Source organism: Oncorhynchus masou, chromosome 32 (assembly GCF_036934945.1).
Source record: "Oncorhynchus masou masou isolate Uvic2021 chromosome 32, UVic_Omas_1.1, whole genome shotgun sequence".
Lineage (NCBI taxonomy): Eukaryota > Metazoa > Chordata > Actinopteri > Salmoniformes > Salmonidae > Oncorhynchus > Oncorhynchus masou.
Genome location: NC_088243.1, coordinates 77,479,850 through 77,504,332, shown reverse-complemented (window position 1 = coordinate 77,504,332; position 24,483 = coordinate 77,479,850). Strand labels below are relative to the sequence as shown.

Genomic DNA, 24,483 nt, shown 5'->3' with positions numbered 1-24,483 from the left:
GAATTTTAAACTTGGAAAAGAGACCCTTAATTTTAGACTTGGGACCACACAGCCACTCCACTGAATAGCATGCTAATGATTGCTTTGCAATGCTTGCAGTTAGCCACTGATTCCTTCCAAACCATGGAATTTGCAATTTCCAACTTGTGTAATGTTTATGTCCATTGGCCGATGAGCATTGATACTTTTTATCTATAATTTATCTTCGTACGATAAGGATTAAAAACAATTTGCCAATCGATTGTCGACTTGATTCATGATGATGTCTGCAAGCTAATATTTTGAAAGTATGATGTCCAAGATATAACATGATTTTACATAATTGTATCTGTGGCCAATGACTTTGGATGGGCACTATAATGTAAATAACTATAAATAACTATATGGCAGCACCCAACAGGCTTGAATTTTCTAGATCTACCCTTAGACTTGGGGGTGACGTAGTGTCCCCATGAGTGACAGAACACTGAGCCAATCACGGCGCAATGCTCCATATTTTCTGCTGGCTTGCCCCACCACCACAGAAAGCACTGAGCTCGACTGAAACACCTGCATTTTGGAACTGCCTTACTCAAGAAAACAAAAAAAAGACTGTTTATATGCAGCTTTATTAACTCCATGATATATATATATATAAAACATTGTTTGCAAATTGATATGTGACATGTATTAATGCCAAAATAACATGCAAAAACAAGCAACCCCCACAAAAAAATGTTTCATTATTTTTTGTATTTTTTTTGCAAAGAATGTGGGGCTCTGCCCCACCTGCCCTGAATGACTGGTCGCCGCTGTACAGTTCCCACACATACACACACTCTCTCTCCCTTTATCTCTCTCACTCCCCCCTCACATTTATACACACTCTGTCTTTCTCTAACCTGTGACTATCTCTCTGGTTTGGAACTTTCCCTTTAAATATCCCCCCTAACGGAAAATAACGGTAGTAAGTTGCCTGCTACGGTCCGGGTATCTGACTTCTCGACCACCAGTGAATTGACGTTCAGTCAGACAGGTGCGCGAGCCTTGCGATGAGAACGCTGTTGATATCCCTCCTCTGCGTCCTCAGCGGGGTGGAGGAGACCTTGGCCGTACCTTCCACGAGAGAGTTCTATATCGCCGCGGTTGAGATCGGTTGGGACTATCTCTATTGGGGCAGCGCTGACCCCGTATCAGAACAAAGGTGAAGTTCTCTGCAGTCATTACCTAATATCTATCCCTTTTTTTGCGTCAATTTTGTTGTAGGCTTTTCTATTCAACTAACAGTTTCAAATGTATATCACCATGTAGCCTATTTTATTTGTTTTCATGTTTTAATCATTGATTTTTAAGCCTTTTTTAAAATATCCACGTTGATTATGAATTTGTAGGAGGAGGACCAAGGAACCCCCTCAGAAATACATAAAAGCTGTTTATAGAGAATACACTGATTCCACATATTCAGTCCCCAAGCCTACACCAACATGGGCAGGTATGTGTACTAACTTCATTCATTCATTATTAATTACTTTAAGTATATCTTTAGAATTATATGCTACCACACACACGCTCACACACTCACACAGAGAGAGAGAGACCTGAACAGAGTGCTTTGTGTTGCAGGTATCCAGGGTCCGGTGATCCATGCCCAGGCCAGTGACAGGGTGGTGGTACACTTTAAGAACCTGGCGTCCCAGCCCTACAGTATCAGCCCTGTGGGGGTCAGCTACTGGAAACAGTCTGAGGGTAATGTCTTTATGTCTACCTCCTAACTTACTACTGGAAACAGTCTGAGGGTAATGTCTTTATGTCTACCTACTAACTTACTACTGGAAACAGTCTGAGGGTAATGTCTTTATGTCTACCTCCTAACTTACTACTGGAAACAGTCTGAGGGTAATGTCTTTATGTCTACCTCCTAACTTACTACTGGAAACAGTCTGAGGGTAATGTCTTTATGTCTACCTCCTAACTTACTACTGGAAACAGTCTGAGGGTAATGTCTTTATGTCTACCTCCTAACTTACTACTGGAAACAGTCTGAGGGTAATGTCTTTATGTCTACCTCCTAACTTACTACTGGAAACAGTCTGAGGGTAATGTCTATGTCTACCTCCTAACTTACTACTGGAAACAGTCTGAGGGTAATGTCTTTATGTCTACCTCCTAACTTACTACTGGAAACAGTCTGAGGGTAATGTCTTTATGTCTACCTACTAACTTACTACTGGAAACAGTCTGAGGGTAATGTCTTTATGTCTACCTCCTAACTTACTACTGGAAACAGTCTGAGGGTAATGTCTTTATGTCTACCTCCTAACTTACTACTGGAAACAGTCTGAGGGTAATGTCTTTATGTCTACCTCCTAACTTACTACTGGAAACAGTCTGAGGGTAATGTCTTTATGTCTACCTCCTAACTTACTACTGGAAACAGTCTGAGGGTAATGTCTTTATGTCTACCTCCTAACTTACTACTGGAAACAGTCTGAGGGTAATGTCTTTATGTCTACCTCCTAACTTACTACTGGAAACAGTCTGAGGGTAATGTCTTTATGTCTACCTCCTAACTTACTACTGGAAACAGTCTGAGGGTAATGTCTTTATGTCTACCTACTAACTTACTACTGGAAACAGTCTGAGGGTAATGTCTTTATATCTACCTACTAACTTACTACTGGAAACAGTCTGAGGGTAATGTCTTTATATCTACCTACTAACTTACTACTGGAAACAGTCTGAGGGTAATGTCTTTATGTCTACCTCCTAACTTACTACTGGAAACAGTCTGAGGGTAATGTCTTTATGTCTACCTACTAACTTACTACTGGAAACAGTCTGAGGGTAATGTCTTTATGTCTACCTACTAACTTACTACTGGAAACAGTCTGAGGGTAATGTCTTTATGTCTACCTCCTTACTTACTACTGGAAACAGTCTGAGGGTAATGTCTTTATGTCTACCTCCTAACTTACTACTGGAAACAGTCTGAGGGTAATGTCTTTATGTCTACCTCCTAACTTACTACTGGAAACAGTCTGAGGGTAATGTCTTTATGTCTACCTACTAACTTACTACTGGAAACAGTCTGAGGGTAATGTCTTTATGTCTACCTCCTAACTTACTACTGGAAACAGTCTGAGGGTAATGTCTATGTCTACCTCCTAACTTACTACTGGAAACAGTCTGAGGGTAATGTCTATGTCTACCTACTAACTTACTACTGGAAACAGTCTGAGGGTAATGTCTTTATGTCTACCTACTAACTTACTACTGGAAACAGTCTGAGGGTAATGTCTTTATGTCTACCTACTAACTTACCAACTTACCGTAAACACTAAATCTGCATTTTTACCTACTAACTTAACAACTTACCGTAAACACTAAATCTGCATGTCTACCTACTAACTTACCGTAAACTGTAAGCCACTGTCACATCCTAGCACTGGTGTTATAAAGTAGACTGAATCCAATAAAGGGCCTCCCCTCTATTTACTGTCTTGAATTACGTGAACAAGTGTGTGTGTGTGTGTGTGTGTGTGTGTGTGTGTGTGTGTGTGTGTGTGTGTGTGTGTGTGTGTGTGTGTGTGTGTGTGTGTGTGTGTGCTATGTCATCTGCTATGTCAGTCTCTGTGTGTACATGCGTATATTCCTAGCAGTATATCTCTTTCTCTCTAGGGGCCGGATACGATGACGCCACGTCAAGCCAGGAGAAGGAGGATGATGCTGTTGCTCCAGGAGGATACTACAAGTATGTCTGGGACATCAACCCTAATGACGGTCCGACCGTGGGAGACCCAGAATGCCTCACCTACTCCTACTCCTCCCAGGTGGACACTGTACAGGACTTCAACTCTGGGCTCATCGGGGCTCTGCTCATCTGCAAATCAAGTTAGAGACACAACTTTATTCCTGCTATGTTACTCCCACTCACCTTACAGTCAGATACTCCACAACTTTATTCCTGCTATGTTACTCCCACTCACCTTACAGTCAGATACTCCACAACTTTATTCCTGCTATGTTACTCCCACTCACCTTACAGTCAGATACTCCACAACTTTATTCCTGCTATGTTACTCCCACTCACCTTACAGTCAGATACTCCACAACTTCATTCCTGCTATGTTACTCCCACACACCTTATAGTCAGATACTCCACAACTTTATTCCTGCTATGTTACTCCCACTCACCTTACAGTCAGATACTCCACAACTTTATTCCTGCTATGTTACTCCCACTCACCTTACAGTCAGATACTCCACAACTTTATTCCTGCTATGTTACTCCCACACACCTTACAGTCAGATACTCCACAACTTTATTCCTGCTATGTTACTCCCACACACCTTACAGTCAGATACTCCACAACTTTATTCCTGCTATGTTACTCCCACTCACCTTACAGTCAGATACTCCACAACTTTATTCCTGATATGTTACTCCCACACACCTTACAGTCAGATACTCCACAACTTTATTCCTGCTATGTTACTCCCACACACCTTACAGTCAGATACTCCACAACTTTATTCCTGCTATGTTACTCCCACACACCCTCCACAACTTTCTCTCTATGTATCACACTCCCCTTACAGTACAGTCAGACCCACTGTGACATATATTTGCCTGGCAACGGAGGAAATGAATGTGGCTGCTGGACTTATAGCTGACTGGGACTTATAATGTGCTCTGTTCTCAGTCATCCAGTGATCATGTCCTACCTAATGGAAGGTTTTGTGAATAGAAGGAGGTCTGAATCACATAATCACCTTACTAAGTAGGGATTGTCAATAGTTTACTGCACATGATGAAGCTTAACACCCAGACTGCCACATCGCCTGATTATTAAACAAATGAGCAATTGGACCAAACAAGTAATTTCACCACATGAGTAATTTCACCAAATGCCTCAATTCACTAAATGCGTACATTCACCAAATGTACCCTGTGATATTCAGAGTTATCAACTAATGTGTTATCTGTATTCTCTGCTTCCCTTGGGTTCTCACAGCTGCATTTACAGATAATGGAGTTCGGAAAAGCAGAGAGTTTATTCTGCTCTTTGCTGTTTTTGATGAGAGTAAGAGCTGGTACGGAGAGGTGGGGAGTTTCCGGGAAAGATTTAAGAAGGCCAGTGCAAGAAAACAGTACCACACTATCAACGGATACGTCAACTCAACTTTACCAGGTCAGGAGCTAGTTTAGCATGTTACTGTATAGAGTCAACAGAACAGTCCTGTTGTCAACTATGCTGTAGTAGAAGACTCCAAAATATGTTTTTGTGTGGGTTGGTTGTTTGGTATGTTTGTAGGTCTGACGATGTGCCAGGGACGAGACCATGTGTTCTGGCATCTCATTGGAATGGAAACGTCTCCAGAGATCCACTCTATACAGTTTCAGGATCACACTCTGCAGGTACATCAGATAATTCAAGTTTAAATCAGGGTTCACTTAAAGTTGTCAACCAATCATAATTCATGGTCATATGTGACAATCAACCAAGATTTTCCTTTGATAATTTTGCCAGTTCAGTTGTTATAAGTCAGCAGGTAGGGGTGGCAGGTAGCCTAGTGGTTAGAGTGTTGGGCCAGTAACTGAAAGGTTGCTAGTTCGAATCCCCGAACTGACAAGGTAAAAATTGTTCTGCACCTGAACAAGGCATTTAACCCACTGACAATCAACCAAGATTAGGCTGTCATTGTAAAATAATAATTTGTTCTTAACTGACTTGCCTGGCTAAATAAAAAATAAGTTGTTTGTGAGATCATTTCAGCAGCATTTCAGTCTGAGCCTAACTCTACCCTTGTCATTCCAGGTGATGGCCCACCGTAAGGTTACTGTGGAGATGACCCCTATGACCTTTACCACGGCGGAGATGAAGCCCAGCACTCAGGGGAAGTTCCTCATCAGCTGTCAGATCCAAGAACACCGCCACGGTAAGAGTATGTTCTCTCAAAGTTGTGAAATAAAGTTTTGATCAATTTCAAAGTTCGCAATTTGATTTGTGAGGTAACAGAGTACATTTGTACATTTGAGCCAGAGTAGCATGAATTGTTATGTGTCTTGTGAGTTGCTATAAGGTCTCTGTATGTTTTTGTTCCAGCGGGTATGAGTGCATTCTTTAAGGTAGAGGACTGCCCAGAGCCTGTGACGGTGCCCGGTCCTGACGTGCGTCGGGTCCAGCAGTCTGAGGATAAGGAGGACTATGAATATGGAGATGACATGTTTGAGACCTTTGTGTTTAAGCCTGGGAAATATCAGGCTGTGGGGCGCTCCCGAGGGGGGAAGATCAAAATCTGGGTCCATTACATCGCTGCTGAGGAGATCATCTGGGATTATGCACCCCACCTCACCCAGGGAGACAGGTAGGAAACCCCACCTCAGCCAGGGACACAGGTGGGAAACCCCACCTCAGCCAGGGAGACAGGTAGGAAACCCCACCTCAGCCAGGGAGACAAGTAGGAAACCCCACCTCAGCCAGGAACACAGGTGGGAAACCCCACCTCAGCCAGGGACACAGGTGGGAAACCCCACCTCAGCCAGGGAGACAAGTAGGAAACCCCACCTCAGCCAGGGAGACAAGTAGGAAACCCCACCTCAGCCAGGGCGGCAGGGTAGCCTAGTGGTTAGAGCGTGCTGACAAGGTACAAATCTGTCGTTCTGCCCCTGAACAGGCAGTTAACCCACTGTTCCTAGGCCGTCATTGAAAATAAGAATTTGTTCTTAACTGACTTGCCTAGTAAAATAAAGGTAAAATAAAAAAAAATAAAAAACAGGTAGGAAACCCCACCTCAGCCAGGGAGACAGGTACGAAACCCCACCTCAGCCAGGGAGACAGGTAGGAAACCCCACCTCAGCCAGGGAGACAGGTAGGAAACCCCACCTCAGCCAGGGACACAGGTACAAATCCACAGGTACAAATCCCCACCTCTGTGATGGAGACAGGTACGAAACTCCACCTCAGCCAGGGAGACAGGTACGAAACCCCACCTCTGTGAGAGTTCAGATGGGACGGAGGACCGAGAAAGGGAGAGGGTCAGAGAGACTGTGTATAGTAAGAGTTCAGATGGGACGGAGGACCGAGAAAGGGAGGGGGTCAGAGAGACTGTGTATAGTAAGAGTTCAGATGGGACGGAGGACCGAGAAAGGGAGAGGGTCAGAGAGACTGTGTATAGTAAGAGTACAGATGGGACGGAGGACCGAGAAAAGGAGATAGCCAGAAAAAGACTAGGACAGGAAAGGGACAGATAGCACTGCTCATGTTCATGATACTAATGATGCTGATACTCCCCTCCCTCCATTGTCTCTGTGTTCCAGTCAACTGTTATCGGAATACTTTCCCAGGGGGCCTCATCAGCTGGGTCATGAATATAAGAAGGTGGTGTATGTAGAATACACTGACCAGACCTTCACCACAAGGAAATCACCTGTTAAAAGACTGCTGGGACCACTGCTCAGAGGACAGGTGGACGAACACTTCCAGGTGTGTACCACAATCAACAAAACAAACAAACAAAAAGCATGTAAACAAAAAAGATGTATCTGAATAGATCGTAAAGAAAGTAAAGGTCATTCTCATTGCTTCTTCAGATAGTGTTCAAGAACCTAGCAAGTCGTCCTTTCAACATATATCCAAGTGGCCTCACCACGATTTCTCCACTGCGTAAAACAGGGAATGGTAAGATAAACAAAAATTTGGCATTATGTTAAGATAATATTACTGGCTATGCATTTAGGTTTAAAATCATAACTAAGTCCTTCGTGGAATATGGTCATCATATGTGGTGTGTTTATATGTTGGGGTCTGGAGAAACTCATAAAACGTGATTTTTATAGTAATTGTATTAGTCTAATAGTCATTCTATTACACTAATATAATCTCTTAGTCTCTTAGACATTCCTGTTCCCCCCATGGTGTCTATGTGTGATTGTGTAGAGGGTGAAAAGGACCTTCGCTCACTGGCTGTACCCCCCAATGGGACATATGGGTACATGTGGAAACTAACAGCAGAAGACGGGCCCCTGGAGAGAGACCCCCAGTGTCTGACCCGTCTGTACCAGAGTACCATCAACCCTGAGAGAGACGTGGCCACTGGCCTCGTAGGACCCCTCCTCATCTGCAAGAAGGACTCCATGGACACCAGGGGGCGGCTGGTGAGAATCGACACTTCATATGTCCATAATGACACATGGGTTGTTTTTTCGGACACAGATTAAGTCTTGGAATAAGAATAACGTCCAATGGAGAATAGAGATGTGTCCGGGAATCTGGCCCAATATGACATATCAATGCATTGTCTCTCCTGCAGCTTGCCCAAGTCATACACTGATAACTTGGATCTTGCTGTTTGTAGCAGTGTGAGAGTATGTGAGATGTTGCGGTTATCCTAATCTAAGATGTCCAATTTGCAGGTGGGCCCAGATAAAGTGAAGCAGTTGATGTTCGCTGTGTTTGATGAAAACAAGAGTTGGAACATCAATGACAACATTCAGAAGTACAGCAGAGACCCCTCCATGGTCAACCCTACAGACCCTGACTTCTACAACTCCAATGTCATCTACAGTAAGTGGGGTTTTCCTGCCTGGTTATCTTGTAGGCTAGCTTCCCTTATTTCTTGATGAAGATGGTGATACCTCCTTCATGTCTGCTCTGTCACCCCTCCTATGTTTTAGATTTTGATCTGGATCTCATTTTTGTTTACAGATGTGAACGGGATAATGTTCAACGGGCAGATGATCCAGCTGTGTAAGGATGATGTGACCTTCTGGCACCTGGCCAACGTGGGGACACAGAGCGACTTCCTGTCCGTCTACTTCACAGGAAACCCCTTCATGAGGGACAACGTGTATGAGTCCGTTCTCACACTCTTCCCAATGTCTGGGGAGACTGTTACCATGGAGACCGAGCTAATTGGTAAGGTCAAATGACAATGTTTGTTTGTCAGGCATTGTTGTTTTTGATGCTGCTACATTTGTGTTCAGTAGGCATAAATTGGAAGAACATTTTTGAAACAGAGAGATGCTACAGGTCCATTAAGAACACAGGTTTCACTATGGTGCGCCCTACTAAAACCTAACCCTGACCTGAGAGATTTTTTTCTGAAGTTTTGTGAGCTGATGTTGATTTCATCCTCAGGTGAGTGGGAGATCAGTGCGTTCGACAGTAGCCTGAAGAGCCGTGGCATGAGCGCCCGCTACTCCGTCCTGTCTTGTAACATTGATCTGCTTGTGGACAACGAGGACCTAGAGTACGGCCTGGAGGACGTCCTGCCTGATTACGTAGACCAGTTTTTCAAACCGAGATCCCTCCGCCCCCGGCTACAGAACAGGACCGTAGCCGTCAGAGTCTGCAAGAAGCAACCCAGTTTAAACCAGAACACAACAACACCGAAAACAAGAAATAACACAGATAACGAAGTCGCCATCGGAGAATCTGGGGACCACGGGTCTGATAACAATGTCACATTTAAGGCAGGGGACCAGATGTCAATCTGTGAGGTCAGGTATGTGACCGTGTTGTCTGCTGACGAGGAGGGCAACCTGCTCTCCCAGGGAGGGATCCCCACAGACGTTCTGAAGCAACTGGAGAAGGACGGAGACTGGAAGGCTTCAGAGACCCAGGGGGGAGGGGGTCTGGGTGGGGAGCAAGGGGGGAAGAGACAGAGACGCCAGGCCAGGGTAGAAGGAGGAGAGGATGGGGAGGAGGTAGAGGAGGGAGGTCTGGGTGGGGAGCAAGGGGGGAAGAGACAGAGACGCCAGGCCGGGGTAGAAGGAGGAGAGGATGGGGAGGAGGTAGAGGAGGGAGGTCTGGGCAGGGAGCAGGAGGGGAATGGAAGACAGAGACGCCAGGCCAGGGTAGAAGGAGGAGAGGATGGGGAGGAGGTAGAGGAGGGAGGTCTGGGCAGGGAGCAGGAGGGGAATGGAAGACAGAGACGCCAGGCCAGTTTGGAGGGTGGAGAGAGCAACAAGCTACCGAACTGTGAGGAGGAGGTGCTGAAGGAGTGGAAGGGTCGGGTATATGGGGAGGCGCTGGAGCAGGAGCAGAGAGAAGAGCAGAAGGTGGAGGTGTTGGATCAGCAGGAGGAGCAGGGACAAAAGGGGGAGTTGGATCGAGATTCACATCCTCTAAGCACATATCACACAGATAAGGACCCTCTACTCTTGGAGTTAGATGGATGGCGGGATCTAGACCCCCTGAAAAACACTTTGAAAGCGCTCCCGGATCAGCTGAAGGTGCAGCAACAGAGGGAGGAGCAGAAAGCTGGGGAGGTGCTACTAGACAACAACCCTCACACAGATCCAGACACCCCTCTACTGGATTTGTTGGATCTAGACTTCTCCAATGTCTCCAATGACAATGAGACGGCTCCCAGGAACGCAGTGTCTCTGGAGTATGATGACTATAGTGAGAAGGACACTGGGACAAACTACATGGGGACAGAGGACAACCTGGACCTGAGGACCACAGATGGACATTACCGCAGCTACTACATCGCTGCACAGGAGATCACATGGGACTATGGGATCAGGAAACCACATCAGCTCATAAAAACAAGGTAGTGTTTGGCTAAAAGACAATGAAAAGCTGCTCTCTAGTAGCTCCAATGCAATTCATTATTTACCAACGTTCCAATGACAAGCTGTCTAGGCAAGTCGGTTAAGAACAAATTCTTATTTTCAATGACGGCCTAGGAACAGTGGGTTAACTGCCTGTTCAGGGCCAGAACGACAGATTTGTACCTTGTCAGCGCGGGGGTTTGAACTTGCAACCTTCCGGTTACTAGTCCAACGCTCTAACCACTAGGCTACCCTGCCACCCCTTTTATCAGGCTATTGATCAACGGCAAGCTGTCTTTTATCAGGCTATTGATCAGCTCATCAACTCCCAACTGTTCCCTCCCCAGAGAGAGGCGTAGGGGAATGAGGAAGTTCCTGACGGAATATAAGAAGGTGGTGTTCAGGGCCTACAGTGAGAGAGACTTCCAGATCCCCGTCACCAGAGGAGAGCTGCAGGAACATCTTGGACTCATGGGTCCTATCATTAAAGCTGAGATCAACGACCTCCTTACCGTGAGTGGAGATCAATGATCATCTTATTAATTCACTGATGTTCAAATCAATTCATATTTTGGTGGCCTTAGCTCAGCTACTAGTAACCTCGTCAAGGTGTTTCGGAGTTCTTGGTGTTATGGCTATAAGGTGTTGGACAGGTTCAGGAACCATGGTTTGAATCCAGGTTGCATTACTTATTATTAATTAATTATTGAATTCACTGCAATATTTATTTTCATGGCATATTATCAGATATCAGATTGTGTATATAATGCTGTTAAACATTCACTTGATCTTAACCTTGACCCGTTTTTATTGTCTCGATGCTGATCTTGATCTTGACCTCGACAGGTGACCTTCAAGAACATGGCGTCCAGGCCGTACTCCCTGCACCTCCATGGAGTGTATGATAAGACCCAGGGTGATGGATGGACCCAGACCCAGTGGGGGTCCTCCAGGGCTGGGGTGGCGGGGGACCCTGGGGAGGCGGTCCAGCCTGGGGAGGTCAGGGTCTACACCTGGAGGATCACCAGGAAGCAGGGGCCCACCGCTGCAGAGTTTGACTGTAAGGCCGGGGCCTACTACTCTACACAGAATAAGGCAGGTGGCACTGTCAACATTTCCTCTACCTGTATATTAAAAAGCTAGATCATAGATAGGCCTAATACGTCTCTTTTATTTTCGTGAGACAGCTTATCAATGTTTTGACATGATTTTCCCTGCATGCACTTTGTTGTTCTGGCGTGTGTATTCGACTGTGTGGCTTTGTGTTCTGTTCTCACCCCTCAACAGGTGAAGGACCTCCACTCCGGTCTGATTGGCCCCTTAGTAATCTGTAAACCAGGCACCCTCCACCCCCAACTGAACCTCCAGCCCAACCTACAGGAGTACGCCCTCCTCTTCCACACCTTCGACGAGACCAAGAGCTGGTACCTGGACGAGAACATCCGTCAGTACTGCATCCCGCCCTGCCAGGCCCGGAGAGATGACCCCTGGTTTCAGCTCAGCAACAAGTTTGCAGGTAGAATTACTCAGACTCTCTCCTAATATCAATACTAGTTTCATAATAAATACATTTAAATAGATTTCTAGTGAATTTCTCTGTTTGTTTAGGTTCATACTCATATCTGATCGATTGTTTGGGTTTGAGATTCATTTCTCTGGAAAATCTTTCCTTGTTACCGTAGCGATAAACGGCTACGTGGCAGAGACACTTCCTGGTCTGATGGTTGGCCAGCACCAGCAAGTCAGGTGGCACCTGCTGAACGTCGGGGGCGATGGGGAGTATCACACCGCCCACTTCCACGGTCTGCCCTTCAGCATTCACAAGGAGCAGGAGCATCGCATGGGGGTGTACAACCTCTATCCTGGTAAATACACACACTAAAAAACACACACACATGCAAACACAACCACAGTTACCACACACACACACACAACCACGCAAATGCACACACACACACATACTGCACACACACACACATATATACATGCCCACACAATAAAATAATAGTCAATCATAATGAATGAATCAAGAATGTCATCTATCTCACCTTGGTCTCTGTCCCCCTCTCCAGGTGTGTTTGGCACAGTGGAGATGAGGCCGGCCACAGTGGGGACCTGGATGGTGGAGTGTACAGTAGGAGAGCACCAGCTAGCCGGCATGAGGGCTAAACTACTGGTCTACAACCCACGTAAGTAGCCTACCACATCTCACAACCCATGTAGGCACCACACCTCACAACCCATGTAGGTACCACACATCCCAACACATGTAGGTACCACACCTCCCAACCCATGTAGGTACCACACCTCACAACCCATGTAGGTACCACACCTCACAACCCATGTAGGTACCACACATGTAGGTACCACACTTCCCAACCCATGTAGGTACCACACCTCCCAACACATATAGGTACCACACCTCCCAAACCATGTAGGTACCACACCTCCCAACCCATGTAGGTACTACACCTCCCAACCCATGTAGGTACCACACCTCACAACCCATGAAGGTACCACACCTCCCAACACATGTAGGTACCACACCTCCCAACCCATGTAGGTACCACACCTCACAACCCATGAAGTTATCACACCTCACAACCCATGTAGGTACCACACCTCACAACCCATGTAGGTACCACACCTCACAACCCATGTAGGTACCACACCTCACAACCCATGTAGGTACCACACCTCACAACCCATGTAGGTACCACACATAGTTACCTCACAACAGCTTTACTCAGTAGACTGAGACAGAAGTGTGAAATATGTTATTTGGAATGTCTTAGAATGACATTGTTGGTTATTTCTTGTGAAATGTGGACAATACAAATAATATAATGTAATTTCCTGTGATTACCTGGCAGGATGCATCCAGCCTCTGGGTTTGAGGTCAGGGAGAATAGACGATTCCCAGATCACGGCATCAGACCACATAGGTAAGCAAGTTTCAGCAATGCAAGAATGTAACCACAAGAATGTAACTACACACCTCTCCATCATGATAGCTGATGTGTGGCAAGCGTTTTGACAGAAAAAAGGCTGCTTCACATTGGTGGTGGAAGAGGTGAGTTGCTCCTTGCTATGTAAAAGCACTTTGAACACTTGAAAAGTGTTATAAAAATCCAATAAATTATTATTATTAATTTATTTGATGTCAGGAAGTAGGCTCATACACAGTATATGCATAAGTAAGCCTCTAGAATGGAGAAATGTTACCATGATGAATCAGTGACATACTGTTTATGAAAACACAGTATACTCTACTCTGTGTTAGGCCTGCATACAGTTAGCCAGTGGGATTGAATGCATATATGTGTTGCCAGGTAACTGGGAGGCCAGGCTGGCGAGGCTGGAGCTATCTGGTTCTGTCAACGCCTGGATGGGCACGAATCAGAAATCATGGATCCAGGTTTAACACTAAACTTCCTGTTCTTCTATGAAAGATCCTTGTAGATTGAAAGGCCATCTGGTTTAGCTGCCCCTGTCTTTTGCATGGTTGGGGTCCATTCCATTTAAATTCAGTAGATCTATGTTTTCCTCAGTTCACTTCCTGAATTGACTGAATTGAAATGGACCTGGCCCCAACTCTGGTCTCCTGTTGTGTCTCCTATGTAGGTGGACCTCCAGAGACCCACTCTGCTCCATGGGATTCAGACCCAGGGTGCCAGAGCCTCTCTGGGCCTGAAGGACTACTTCATTGTGCACTTCACCCTCTCCTACAGCCTAGACCAGGAGACCTGGACTAACTACAGGGGGAACAGCACCACGCCATCTTACGTCAGTACCTTACATGTACCTTAACCATCTGTACCAGTACCTACTGGCTAGTACTGTACCCACACAGCATGAGCTTAATTGTGTACCATACAAACCAGAAGTCAGTGAGAGCAGGTAGTGAGAGCAGGTAGTGAGAGCAGGTAGTGAGAGCAGGTAGTGAGAGCAGGTAGTGAGAGCAGGTGCATGTATCCTTTTGTTACTGTAAATGTCATCAATGCTTAAAATATTTCTGAGTAACTCTATGCATTACTGTGGTGTAGCTGTTCTTAGCCCCCTAAGGTTGATGTCTGCCCCCGCAAAAATATCAAATTAGCAAAAGACAAAAATCCCCATAAAAATATATCTGTTTTTTTGCATTGGATGCGTCTCAATACATCACATCCGCCGATGTCTCGAAATACACCTCTGCTGTCTTCAACCAGGATCTCAGCGATGACTGCCTCATTGCCTGCGTCCGTAATGGGTCTGCGGTCAAACGGCCACCCCTCATCACTGTCAAACGCTCCCTAAAACACTTCAGCGAGCAGGCCTTTCTAATCAACCTGGCCCGGGTATCCTGGAAGGATATTGACCTCATCCCGTCAGTAGAGGATGCCTGATTGCTTTTTAAAAGTGCTTTCCTCACCATCTTAAATAAGCATGCCCCATTCAGAAAATGTAGAACCAGGAACATATATAGCCCTTGGTTCACTCCAGACCTGACTGCCCTTGACCAGCACAAAAACATCCTGTGGCATTCTGCATTAGCATCGAATAGCCCCCGCGATATGCAACATTTCAGTGAAGTTAGGAACCAATATACACAGGCAGTTAGGAAAGCAAAGGCTAGCTTTTTCAAACAGAAATTTGCATCCTGTAGCACAAACTCCAAAAAGTTAAAGTCCATGGAGAATAAGAGCACCTCCTCTCAGCTGACCACTGCACTGAGGCTCGGAAACACTGTCACCACCGATGAAGCTACGATAATCAAGAATTTCATTAAGCATTTCTCTATGGCTACCCCTACCCCGGTCAACAGCTCTGCACCCCCCACAGCAACTTGCCCAAGCCTCCCCATTTCTCCTTCACCCAAATCCAGATAGATGATGCTCGGAAAGAGCTGCAAAATCTGGACCCCGACAAATCAGATGGGCAAGGCAATCTGGACCCTCTCTTTCTAAAATGATCCGCAACAATTGTTGCAACCCCTATTACTAGCCTGTTGAACCTCTCTTTCGCATCGTCTGAGATTCCCAAAGATTGGAAAGCTGCCACAGACATCCCACTCTTCAAAGGGGGAGACAGTTTAGACCCAAACTGTTACAGACCTATATCTATCCTACCCTGCCTTTCTAAGGCAGCCAAGTTAACAAAAAGATCATCGACCATTCCAATCCCACCGTACCTTCTCCGCTATGCAATCTGGTTTCCGAACTGGTCACGGGTGCACCTCAGCCACGCTCAAGGTCCTAAACGACATTATAATCTCAATCGATAAAAGACAATACTGTGCAGCCGTATTCATCGACCTGGTCAAGGCTTTTGACTCTGTCAATCATCGCATTCTTATCGGCAGACTCAACAGCCTTGGTTTCTCAAATGATTGCCTCACCTGGTTCACCAACTACTTCTCAGACAGAGTTCAGTGTGTCAAATCGGAGGGCCTGTCCGGACCTCTGGCAGTCTCTATGGAGGTGCCACAGGGTTCAATTCTCAGACCGACTCTTTTCTCTGTATACATCAATGATGTCGCTCTTGCTGCTGGTGATTCTCTGATCCACCTCTAGGCAGACGACACCATTCTGTATACTTCTGGCCCTTCTTTGGACACTGTGTTAACTAACCTCCAGACGAGCTTCAATGCCATACAACACTTCTTCCCGTGGCCCTCAACTGCTCTTAAATGCAAGTAAAACTAAATGCATGCTCTTCAACCGATCGCTGCCTGCACCTGCCCGCCTGTCGAGCACACTACTCTGGACGGTTCTGACTTGGGATATGTGGACAACTACAAATACCTAGGTGTCTGGTTAAACTGTAAACTCTCCTTCCAGACTCACATTAAGCATCTCCAATCCAAAATTAAATCTAGAATCAGCTTCCTATTTCGCAACAAAGCATCCTTCACTCATGCTGCCAAACATACCCTCGTATATCTGACTATCCTATTGATCCTTGACTTTGGCGATGTCATCTACAAAATAGCCTCCAACACTATACTCAGCAAATTGGATGCAGTCTATCACAGTGCCATCCGTTTTGTCACCAAAGCCCCATATACTACCCACCACTGCAACCTGTATGCTCTCGTTGGCTGGCCCTCGCTTCATACTCGTTGCCAAACCCACTGGCTCCAGGTCATCTCCAAGTCTTTGCTAGGTAAAGCCCCACCTTATCTCAGCTCAGTGGTCACCATAGCAGCACCCACCCATAGCACGCGCTCCAGCAGGTATATTTCACTGGTCACTCCCAATTCTTCCTTTGGGCGCCTTTCCTTCCAGTTCTCTGCTGCCAATGACTGAAACAAACTGCAAAAATCACTGAAGCTGGAGACTTAATCTCCCTCACTAACTTTAAGCATTATCTGTCAGAGCAGCTTACAGATCATTGCACCTGTACATAGCCCATCTGTAAATAGCCCACCCAACTACCTCATCCCCATATTGTTATTTATTTGTTTTTTTGCTCCTTTGCAAAACAGTATCTCGACTTGCACATTCATCTTCTGCACATCTATCACTCCAGTGTTTAATTGCTAAATTGTACTTATTTTGCCACTATGGCCTATTTATTGCCTTACCTCCCTAATCTTACTTCATTTGCACACACTGTATATAGACTTTTCTATTGTGTTATTGACTGTATGTTCGTTTATTCCATGTGTAACTCTGTGTTGTTGTTTGTGTCGCACTGCTTTGCTTTATTTTGGCCAGGTCGCAGTTGTAAATGAGGACTTGTTCTCAGCTGGCCATTAAAAAAAAAATATATAAATAAAATGCCGTCACTTCCGCATCTGCGGTGAAAGGTGACAGAGCTATAGCGGTGTTTATCAGACCATGAGACATCCCGGAAATCGGTCTCCTCACACAATCATCTGTAGCATCCGAACGGTTTGGCCTGCAAACTATTATTACCCCTTTATGGAAAGATGAGAATCTCACGAACACGATGTTATTGCTCTACGAACTCCACTCGTCTGAAGTTGGTACAGTCGATCTAACAACTTCTGTCTGTAGCGTCCGAACCGTTTGGGCTACACACTAATATGTGTGCAAAGGTGATGCCTCTCTGTGGAAAGATGAGACTCTCACGAACATGTACATGTTGGTTGTTCTGCTCTAGGATGCCCACAGGCCTCATAAGACTCGTCTGAAGGTCCCCAGGTACCATTTAAAAAAAAGATTGTTTAATGCCAAAAATATATTAAATACCCCCCCAAAAAGTTTCGTGATATTTCCTATATCTCTCAGATGTAGGACAGACACTTCAGAACAAACTTAATTTATATTTTTTTTGGGGGGGGGACTATCTGTTGTTCAATGTAGTGAATCTGTTATTCTATGCATTTGTATGGGCTACTTCAAGGGGTCTTAAAATTCAAAATCAAATAGCTAAATGATCCTTGGTATGACCTTAAAACAATTCCATATAGATTATTATAAACTGGGTGGTTCGAGCCCTGAATGCTGATTGGCTGACAGCCGTGGTATATCAGTCCATATACCACGTGTATGGCAAACATGTATTTTTACTGCTCTAATTACATTGGTAACCAGTTTATAATTACAAAACACGGCACCTCGGGGGTTTGTGGTATATGGCCAAATGTAATATACCACGGCTAAGGGCTGTGTCCAGGCATCCGCGATGCTTCATGCGTAAGAACAGACCTTAGCCGTGGTATATTGGCCATATACTACACCTCTTCGTGCCTTATTGCTTAAGTAGACCCCCTCCTCCGGCTCAGATGGGGCTTAGACTCTGATGGCTTAGTAATAATAGGGGAATCCAGTGTGAGGAATATGTGAACCATTTATTTACATTTTGTCCTGTACTCTTAAATTGTATGTTCTGTTTCTCCCTCCTGTTAGCGCTCTTAAAGGGGCACACACTAATTTAGCATGAACATCACAAATACAACAATGCTACCTCTTGTACTTACTATTGACTTCTGTTTATTTCAGATATTTAACGGTAACCTGGATGGCTCAAAGGTGAAGGAGAACCATCTGTTTCCCCCAATCCTCGGGCGCTACATCAGACTGCAGCCTGTCACCATCCAGAGGAACCCTGCTCTTCGCATGGAGCTACTGGGCTGTGACCTCAACAGTGAGTCCCTGTGTCAGTTAGGAACACCTTTGTAACAGCTTGTAACAGCTCAGATTACGTTTAGTGGTGGTGTAGGTGGTGTATGTTGAGAGGTACATCAGCAGGTGACAGTCCGTGGTTAGGGGCCAGGGACCGGGGGAAGGGAGGAGGTGCAGGGACGGTCAGATCTCAGGTGCTGGTGAATAGAATTCCTGAGAGAAGGAAGAAGGAAAACATGAGAAGATGCCTGCAATTTCAATCTAGGATCTGTGTGTGTGTGTGTGTGTGTGTGTGTGTGTGTGTGTGTGTGTGTGTGTGTGTGTGTGTGTGTGTGTGTGTGTGTGTGTGTGTGTGTCAGGCTGCTCCTTCCCCCTGGGTCTCCAGAGGAGGTTGGTCCCAGACAGCAGCTTCCGAGCCTCCTCCTTCCTGCAGACCTGGAGGCTCTCTTGGAGCCCCGCCCTCGCACGCCTCCGCCAGGACGGCAGCGCCAACGCATGGCGCCCCAAGGTACACACATTCACAACACACACACACACAGTCAAACCACATACACTTTCCTGCCATCCCCTCCCTCTGTTACTGTATTACTGTATTATATTATCAGTTAAATACCAGATATGTTATATTAGCTATATTACTTTCTTCAAAAGACTAGTAGAAAGTCCATATCAATGTTTTAGCAATGTGCAAATAGTTGTAGTACAAATAGTATGGGAAGATAAATAAACATATAAATATTGGTTGTATTTACAAGCTGCATCCCTGTCTCACCCCATAGCCCTTTGTAAATAAATCTATGTGTATATTGCCAATTGTAAATGCACACTTTTGTTTGTGTACATGGATTTTATAATGCCATATGGTTTTGCCCGAACACCGCTTTCTATCAATTTGTATAGCAGAATATTTTGCCAGTGGCGCTGTGGAACATCCAGGTGCACTTTCGCAGACTTCAGACATGCAGCAATGGTTTTTTTGGACAGCAGTGGCTTCTTCCGTGGTGTCCTCCCATGAACACCATTCTTGTTTAGTGTTTTACGTAATAGAGATGTTAGCATGTTCCAGAGATTTCTGTAAGTCTTTAGCAGACACTCTAGGATTCTTCTTAACCTCATTGAGCATTCTGCGCTGTGCTCTTGCAGTCATCTTTGCAGGACAGCCACACCTAGGGAGAGTCGCAAGAGCATGTGACAGCTTTTAGAGATACTTTTGTAACCCTTTCTAGCTTTATGCAAGTCAACAATTCTTAATCTTAGGTCTTCTGAGATGTCTTTTGTTTGAGGCATGGCTCACTTTAGGCAATGCTTCTTGTGAATAGCAAACTCACATTTTGTGAGTGTTTTTTAGAGGGCAGGGCAGCTCTAACCAACATCTCCAATCTTGTCTCATTGATTGGACTCCAGGTTAGCTGACTCCTGACTCCAATTAGCTTTTCGAGAAGTCATTAGCCTCGGGGTTCACACACTGTACTTTTCTAACCTACACTGTGAATGTTTAAATTATGTATTCAATATAGACAAGAAAAATACAATCATTTGTGTGTTATTAGTTCAAGCACACTGTTTGTCTATTGTTGTGACTTCGATGAAGATTAGATCAAATTGTATGACTAATATATGCAGAAATACAGGTAATTCCAAAGGGTTCACATACTTTTTCTTGCCACTGTATATGTTTTTCCTGTTTGCTCTTTGTTATTGAGCCGAAAAGATGTGCTTTATCCACACATCTCCATTTCGGATAGATAGCTCTTTGTGTGTTCCAATTTTCCTAGAAGGGGTTCGATTCTATGGATTCTTGAATTACATTGAGCTGATTTCTTAGGGTATTTCTGTATTGTTTTAGTGTTTCACCATAGTTAAGGTGTCGGCTCAGGTTTTCTGGGTCTCTGTGTTTTTGGTTGGACAGGTTCCTTAATTCCTTTCTCAGGGATTTGCATTCTTAATCAAACTATTTGTGATTGTTGTTAATTTTCTTAGCTTCTCTGCTTGACAGAGGCTGAAAGGTAAAATATACTGTTTAGGTTTTCTACTGACAAGTTTACACCTTCACTATTACAGTGAAACATTATGTCCAGGAAGTTGTCTGAAAGGGATTGAATGTGTTGTTGCCTAATTGTTTTTTGGTAGGTTTCTACACTACTTTCCTTCCATCTATAGTGTTTCTTTATAGTATGCAGTTTCCTCAGCTTTGATGTCTCATGATTGAGTATTTCTCTCTTCAAGTAAAGTGTGATTTTGCTGTGATCGGATAGGGATGTCAGTGAGCTGACTGAACGCTTTGAGAGACTCTGGGTTGAGGTCTGTGATAAACTAAGGGATGACCTGTAGGTGTACCTACCATAGGAGTCTCCTTGAAGCCTACCCTTGACTATGTACAGACCCAGCGTGCGACGGAGCTGCAAGAGTTGTGACCCATTTTTGTAGGTTTTGTCATAGTTGTGTCTAGGGAGGCGTATTGGGGAGGGAATGCGGTCACCTCCAGGTAGGTGTTCTCTCTCCCTCTTTCTCGTGGCCCCTCTCCATTGTTGGGGCGGCAGGTAGCCTAGTGGTTAGAGCGTTGGACTAGTAACCGAAAGGTTGCAAGGTCGGATCCCTGAGCTGACAAGGTAAAAATCTGTCATTCTGCCCCTGAACAAGGCAGTTAACCCACTGTTCCTAGGCCATCATTGAAAATAAGAATTTGTTCTTAACTGACTTGCCTAGTTAAATAAAGGTAAAATAAAAATTGTCTGTCTTTAGCTAATCACATTTACTGCCTTCCTCTGAAATCACTGGACAATGGTGATTTTCCAACTTATCAGGCTGGTATGTGAGCAACACTTGTAATTGGTAGATAGAGGTCAACTGTGCCAAGTGTTCTCCGAAACTGAATAGTCAAGGATAGGTGGAGAAATAATGTAGAATCAGTGACCAATATCTATTGCAAGAGTGATATTTTATGAGCTTGATGTTCTTTCCCTAGAAGACACTCTAGGAATCAATCAAGAGATACCATTGTTTGTAATGGTCACATGCTGTGGTAGAAGTGTTGTAAATTAGTTTTTTTTCTGTGTCAGTCTCTATTTTCTTCCGTCCTTTGTTTTAAATCTTGTTTTTAATACTTGTTCCTGCCAAAACCAGCATCTGGACCTCGACTCACTGCTGTGCACAGTGTATCTCTTAACGTTTTGCACCTGTTATAACCCAGCCCCCTACCTCCCTCTCTCCTCCAGGTCAATAACCCCCATGAGTGGCTGCAGGTGGACTTCCTGGTTATGAAACGCATCACAGGGGTTGTCACTCAGGGGGCGTGGTCTATTCTGACTCAGATGATGGTGACAGAGTTCTCCGTAACCATTAGCGATGAAGGTCACTCCTGGTCCAACGTGGTTGACGGGGAATCGCAAAGAGAGAAGGTATCACACATCTCATTATCTTCAGATTTATCACAGGCTACGTTTCAGTACACACACACACACCTTCCTTAGCATGCAGGGTCAAATGTGATTTGAAACCTCAGAGAAGTTAAGATTATTAAAGGCAAAATGCTACCAGACAGATTTACAAAACCTGATGGTGTAAAGAGTGACAAAGCTGTAACATGTTTAACTTTGAGTTTCCGAACTGTGATTTATGTGAGCCAGCTCTGTTTGACTCTGGCTCCTCCTTCCTCCCAGATGTTCTTGGGGAACAGTGAGCCGGATGAGGAGATGCTGAACCTCTTTGATCCTCCTCTATTTGCCCGCTTCATACGGATCCACCCCAGAGGCTGGGTCAACGACATAGCCCTGCGCTTGGAGTTCGTGGGCTGTGACACCCAGCAGCGTCTCTGAGAAACAGAGACAGGGCAGGGGACCCCACTGTGCAGCTCCACACTCAGGCCCACCTCATCGTCATCTCTTCCCTAGAGAATATTTAATGAGCATATCAGTGATGTAATGATCATGAAATAGTCATGTCATTGATGGATGAACTGAGTAAGTGAATCTAGGTAAAAGGTTTGTTTAGCTAGGTTCACGGTCATATATGATATTATTTATATGATATACTGTTGTAACTGTCTATTGATGAGCTTCAGCTGAGAACAGTTTGTTCGTCTCATTTACAATGTATACTGCTACTAACACTATGACTTCTGACATTCCAGCTGTGATCAACCACATGTAAATAGTACAATATAATTATTATTTTCTGTCTGGATGGATGTATGCACAGTATACTATATAGTACTGTACATGCAATATATCATATGCACTGAGGGGAGAGGGATTGAGTTTATATTGTTAAATAAACAGAGGTCACTGTTGCCTGGTTTCAGAGGTCAGTGTTGCGACACGCACACACACATCAATCCATTCTCCCATTCTTTTTCTTCCTGTCCTGTTCACCATGACAGCAAACAGTTCTCTCTTTGTTTTTGTTTAGTTCCTTTGCTCCAGCCCAGGGGGATACTGGCAGTGGCTCGGTGTTTCTCTATGATTAGGGAGGGTGGTTTCACCTTCCTTTACTTCGTTCCCGTCTCTCCAGACTGTTATTCAGTCTTATCCACTTGTCACAGTCTCTCAAGCCATTTGGCAAGTGTGATTGATATGGCCATTGTTCCACTCGTAAAGAAAATGAAGAGTAACGATAAAGTTGACAATAAGCGTCTTCAGAAATCTCTAATCTATACTGAACAAAAATATAAACGCAACATGGAAAGTGTTGGTCCCATAATCCATGAGCTGAAATAAGATCCTAGAAATGTTCCATACACACAAAGTTTATTTCTTTCAAATGTTGTACTCAAATTAGTTTACATCCCTGTTAGTGAGCATTTCTCCTTTTCCAAGATAATCCATCCATCTGACAGGTGTGGCATATCAAGAAGCTAATTAAAGAGCATGATCATTACAAAGGTACACCTTGTTCTGGGGACAATAAAAGGCCACTCTAAAATGTGCAGTTTTGTCACACAACACAAAGCCACAGATATCTTAAGTTTTTAGGGAGTGCAGGAATGTCCACCAGAGCTGTTGTCAGAGAATTTAATGATAATTTATCTACCATAAACCACCTCCAATGTAATTTTAGAGAATTTGACAGTATGTCCAACCGGCCTCACAACCGCAGACCCCGTGTAACCACACCAGCCCAGGACCTCCACATCTGGCTTCTTCACCTGCGGGATCGTCTGAGACCAGCCACCCGGACAGCTGATGAAACTGTGGGTTTGCACAACCGAAGGTTTTCTGCACAAACTGTCAGAAACCGTCTCAGGGAAGCTCATCTGTGTGCTCGTCGTCATCACCAGGGTCATGACCTGACTGCAGTTCGGCATCATAACGGACTTCAGTGGACAAATGCTCACATTCGATGGCCACTGGCATCCTGGAGAAGTGTGCTCTTCATGGACGAATCCCGGTTTCAACTGTACCGGGCAGATGGCAGACAGCGTGTAAGGCGTTGTGTGGGCGAGTGGTTTGTGGATGTCAACGTTGTGAACAGAGTGCCCCATGGTGGTGGGCGGTAAAGGGTATGGGCAGGCATAACCTACCGACAACAAACAACTGCATTTTATCGATGGCAATTTGAATGCACAGAGATACCGTGAAGAGCTCCATTGTCGTGCCATTCATCCTCTGCCATCACCACGTTTCAACAGGTCACAAGGATCTGTACACAATTCCTGGAAGCTGAAAATGTCCGTTCTTCCATGGCCTGTATACTTAACAGACATGTCATCCATTGAGCATGTTTGGGATGCTCTGGATTGATGTTATTACAGCATGTTCCAGTTCCCGCCAATATCCAGCAACTTCGCACAGCAATTGAAGAGTAGTGGGTCAACATTCCACAGGCCACAATCAACAGCCTGATCAACTCTATGAGAAGATGTGTCATGCTGCA

General features: G+C 44.9%; 1 protein-coding gene across 1 annotated transcript; it reads left to right on the top strand.

Moving 5' to 3' along the window:
- The first annotated feature begins 823 nt into the window (after positions 1–823).
- On the top strand, positions 824–22,901 carry LOC135526639 (coagulation factor VIII-like). The gene is made up of 26 exons (XM_064955152.1): positions 824–1,183; positions 1,371–1,471; positions 1,603–1,725; positions 3,658–3,870; positions 4,995–5,171; positions 5,295–5,398; positions 5,799–5,919; positions 6,087–6,348; positions 7,301–7,466; positions 7,574–7,661; positions 7,920–8,137; positions 8,396–8,546; positions 8,688–8,897; positions 9,120–10,539; positions 10,888–11,053; positions 11,387–11,635; positions 11,828–12,056; positions 12,223–12,405; positions 12,613–12,729; positions 13,414–13,485; positions 13,873–13,958; positions 14,165–14,326; positions 18,490–18,634; positions 18,972–19,120; positions 21,828–22,010; positions 22,272–22,901. The coding sequence occupies exons 1-26, from the start codon at positions 1,032–1,034 to the stop codon at positions 22,425–22,427; spliced, it is 5,403 nt and encodes a 1,800-aa protein (XP_064811224.1). The 5' UTR covers positions 824–1,031; the 3' UTR covers positions 22,428–22,901.
- The last annotated feature ends 1,582 nt before the right edge of the window (positions 22,902–24,483 follow it).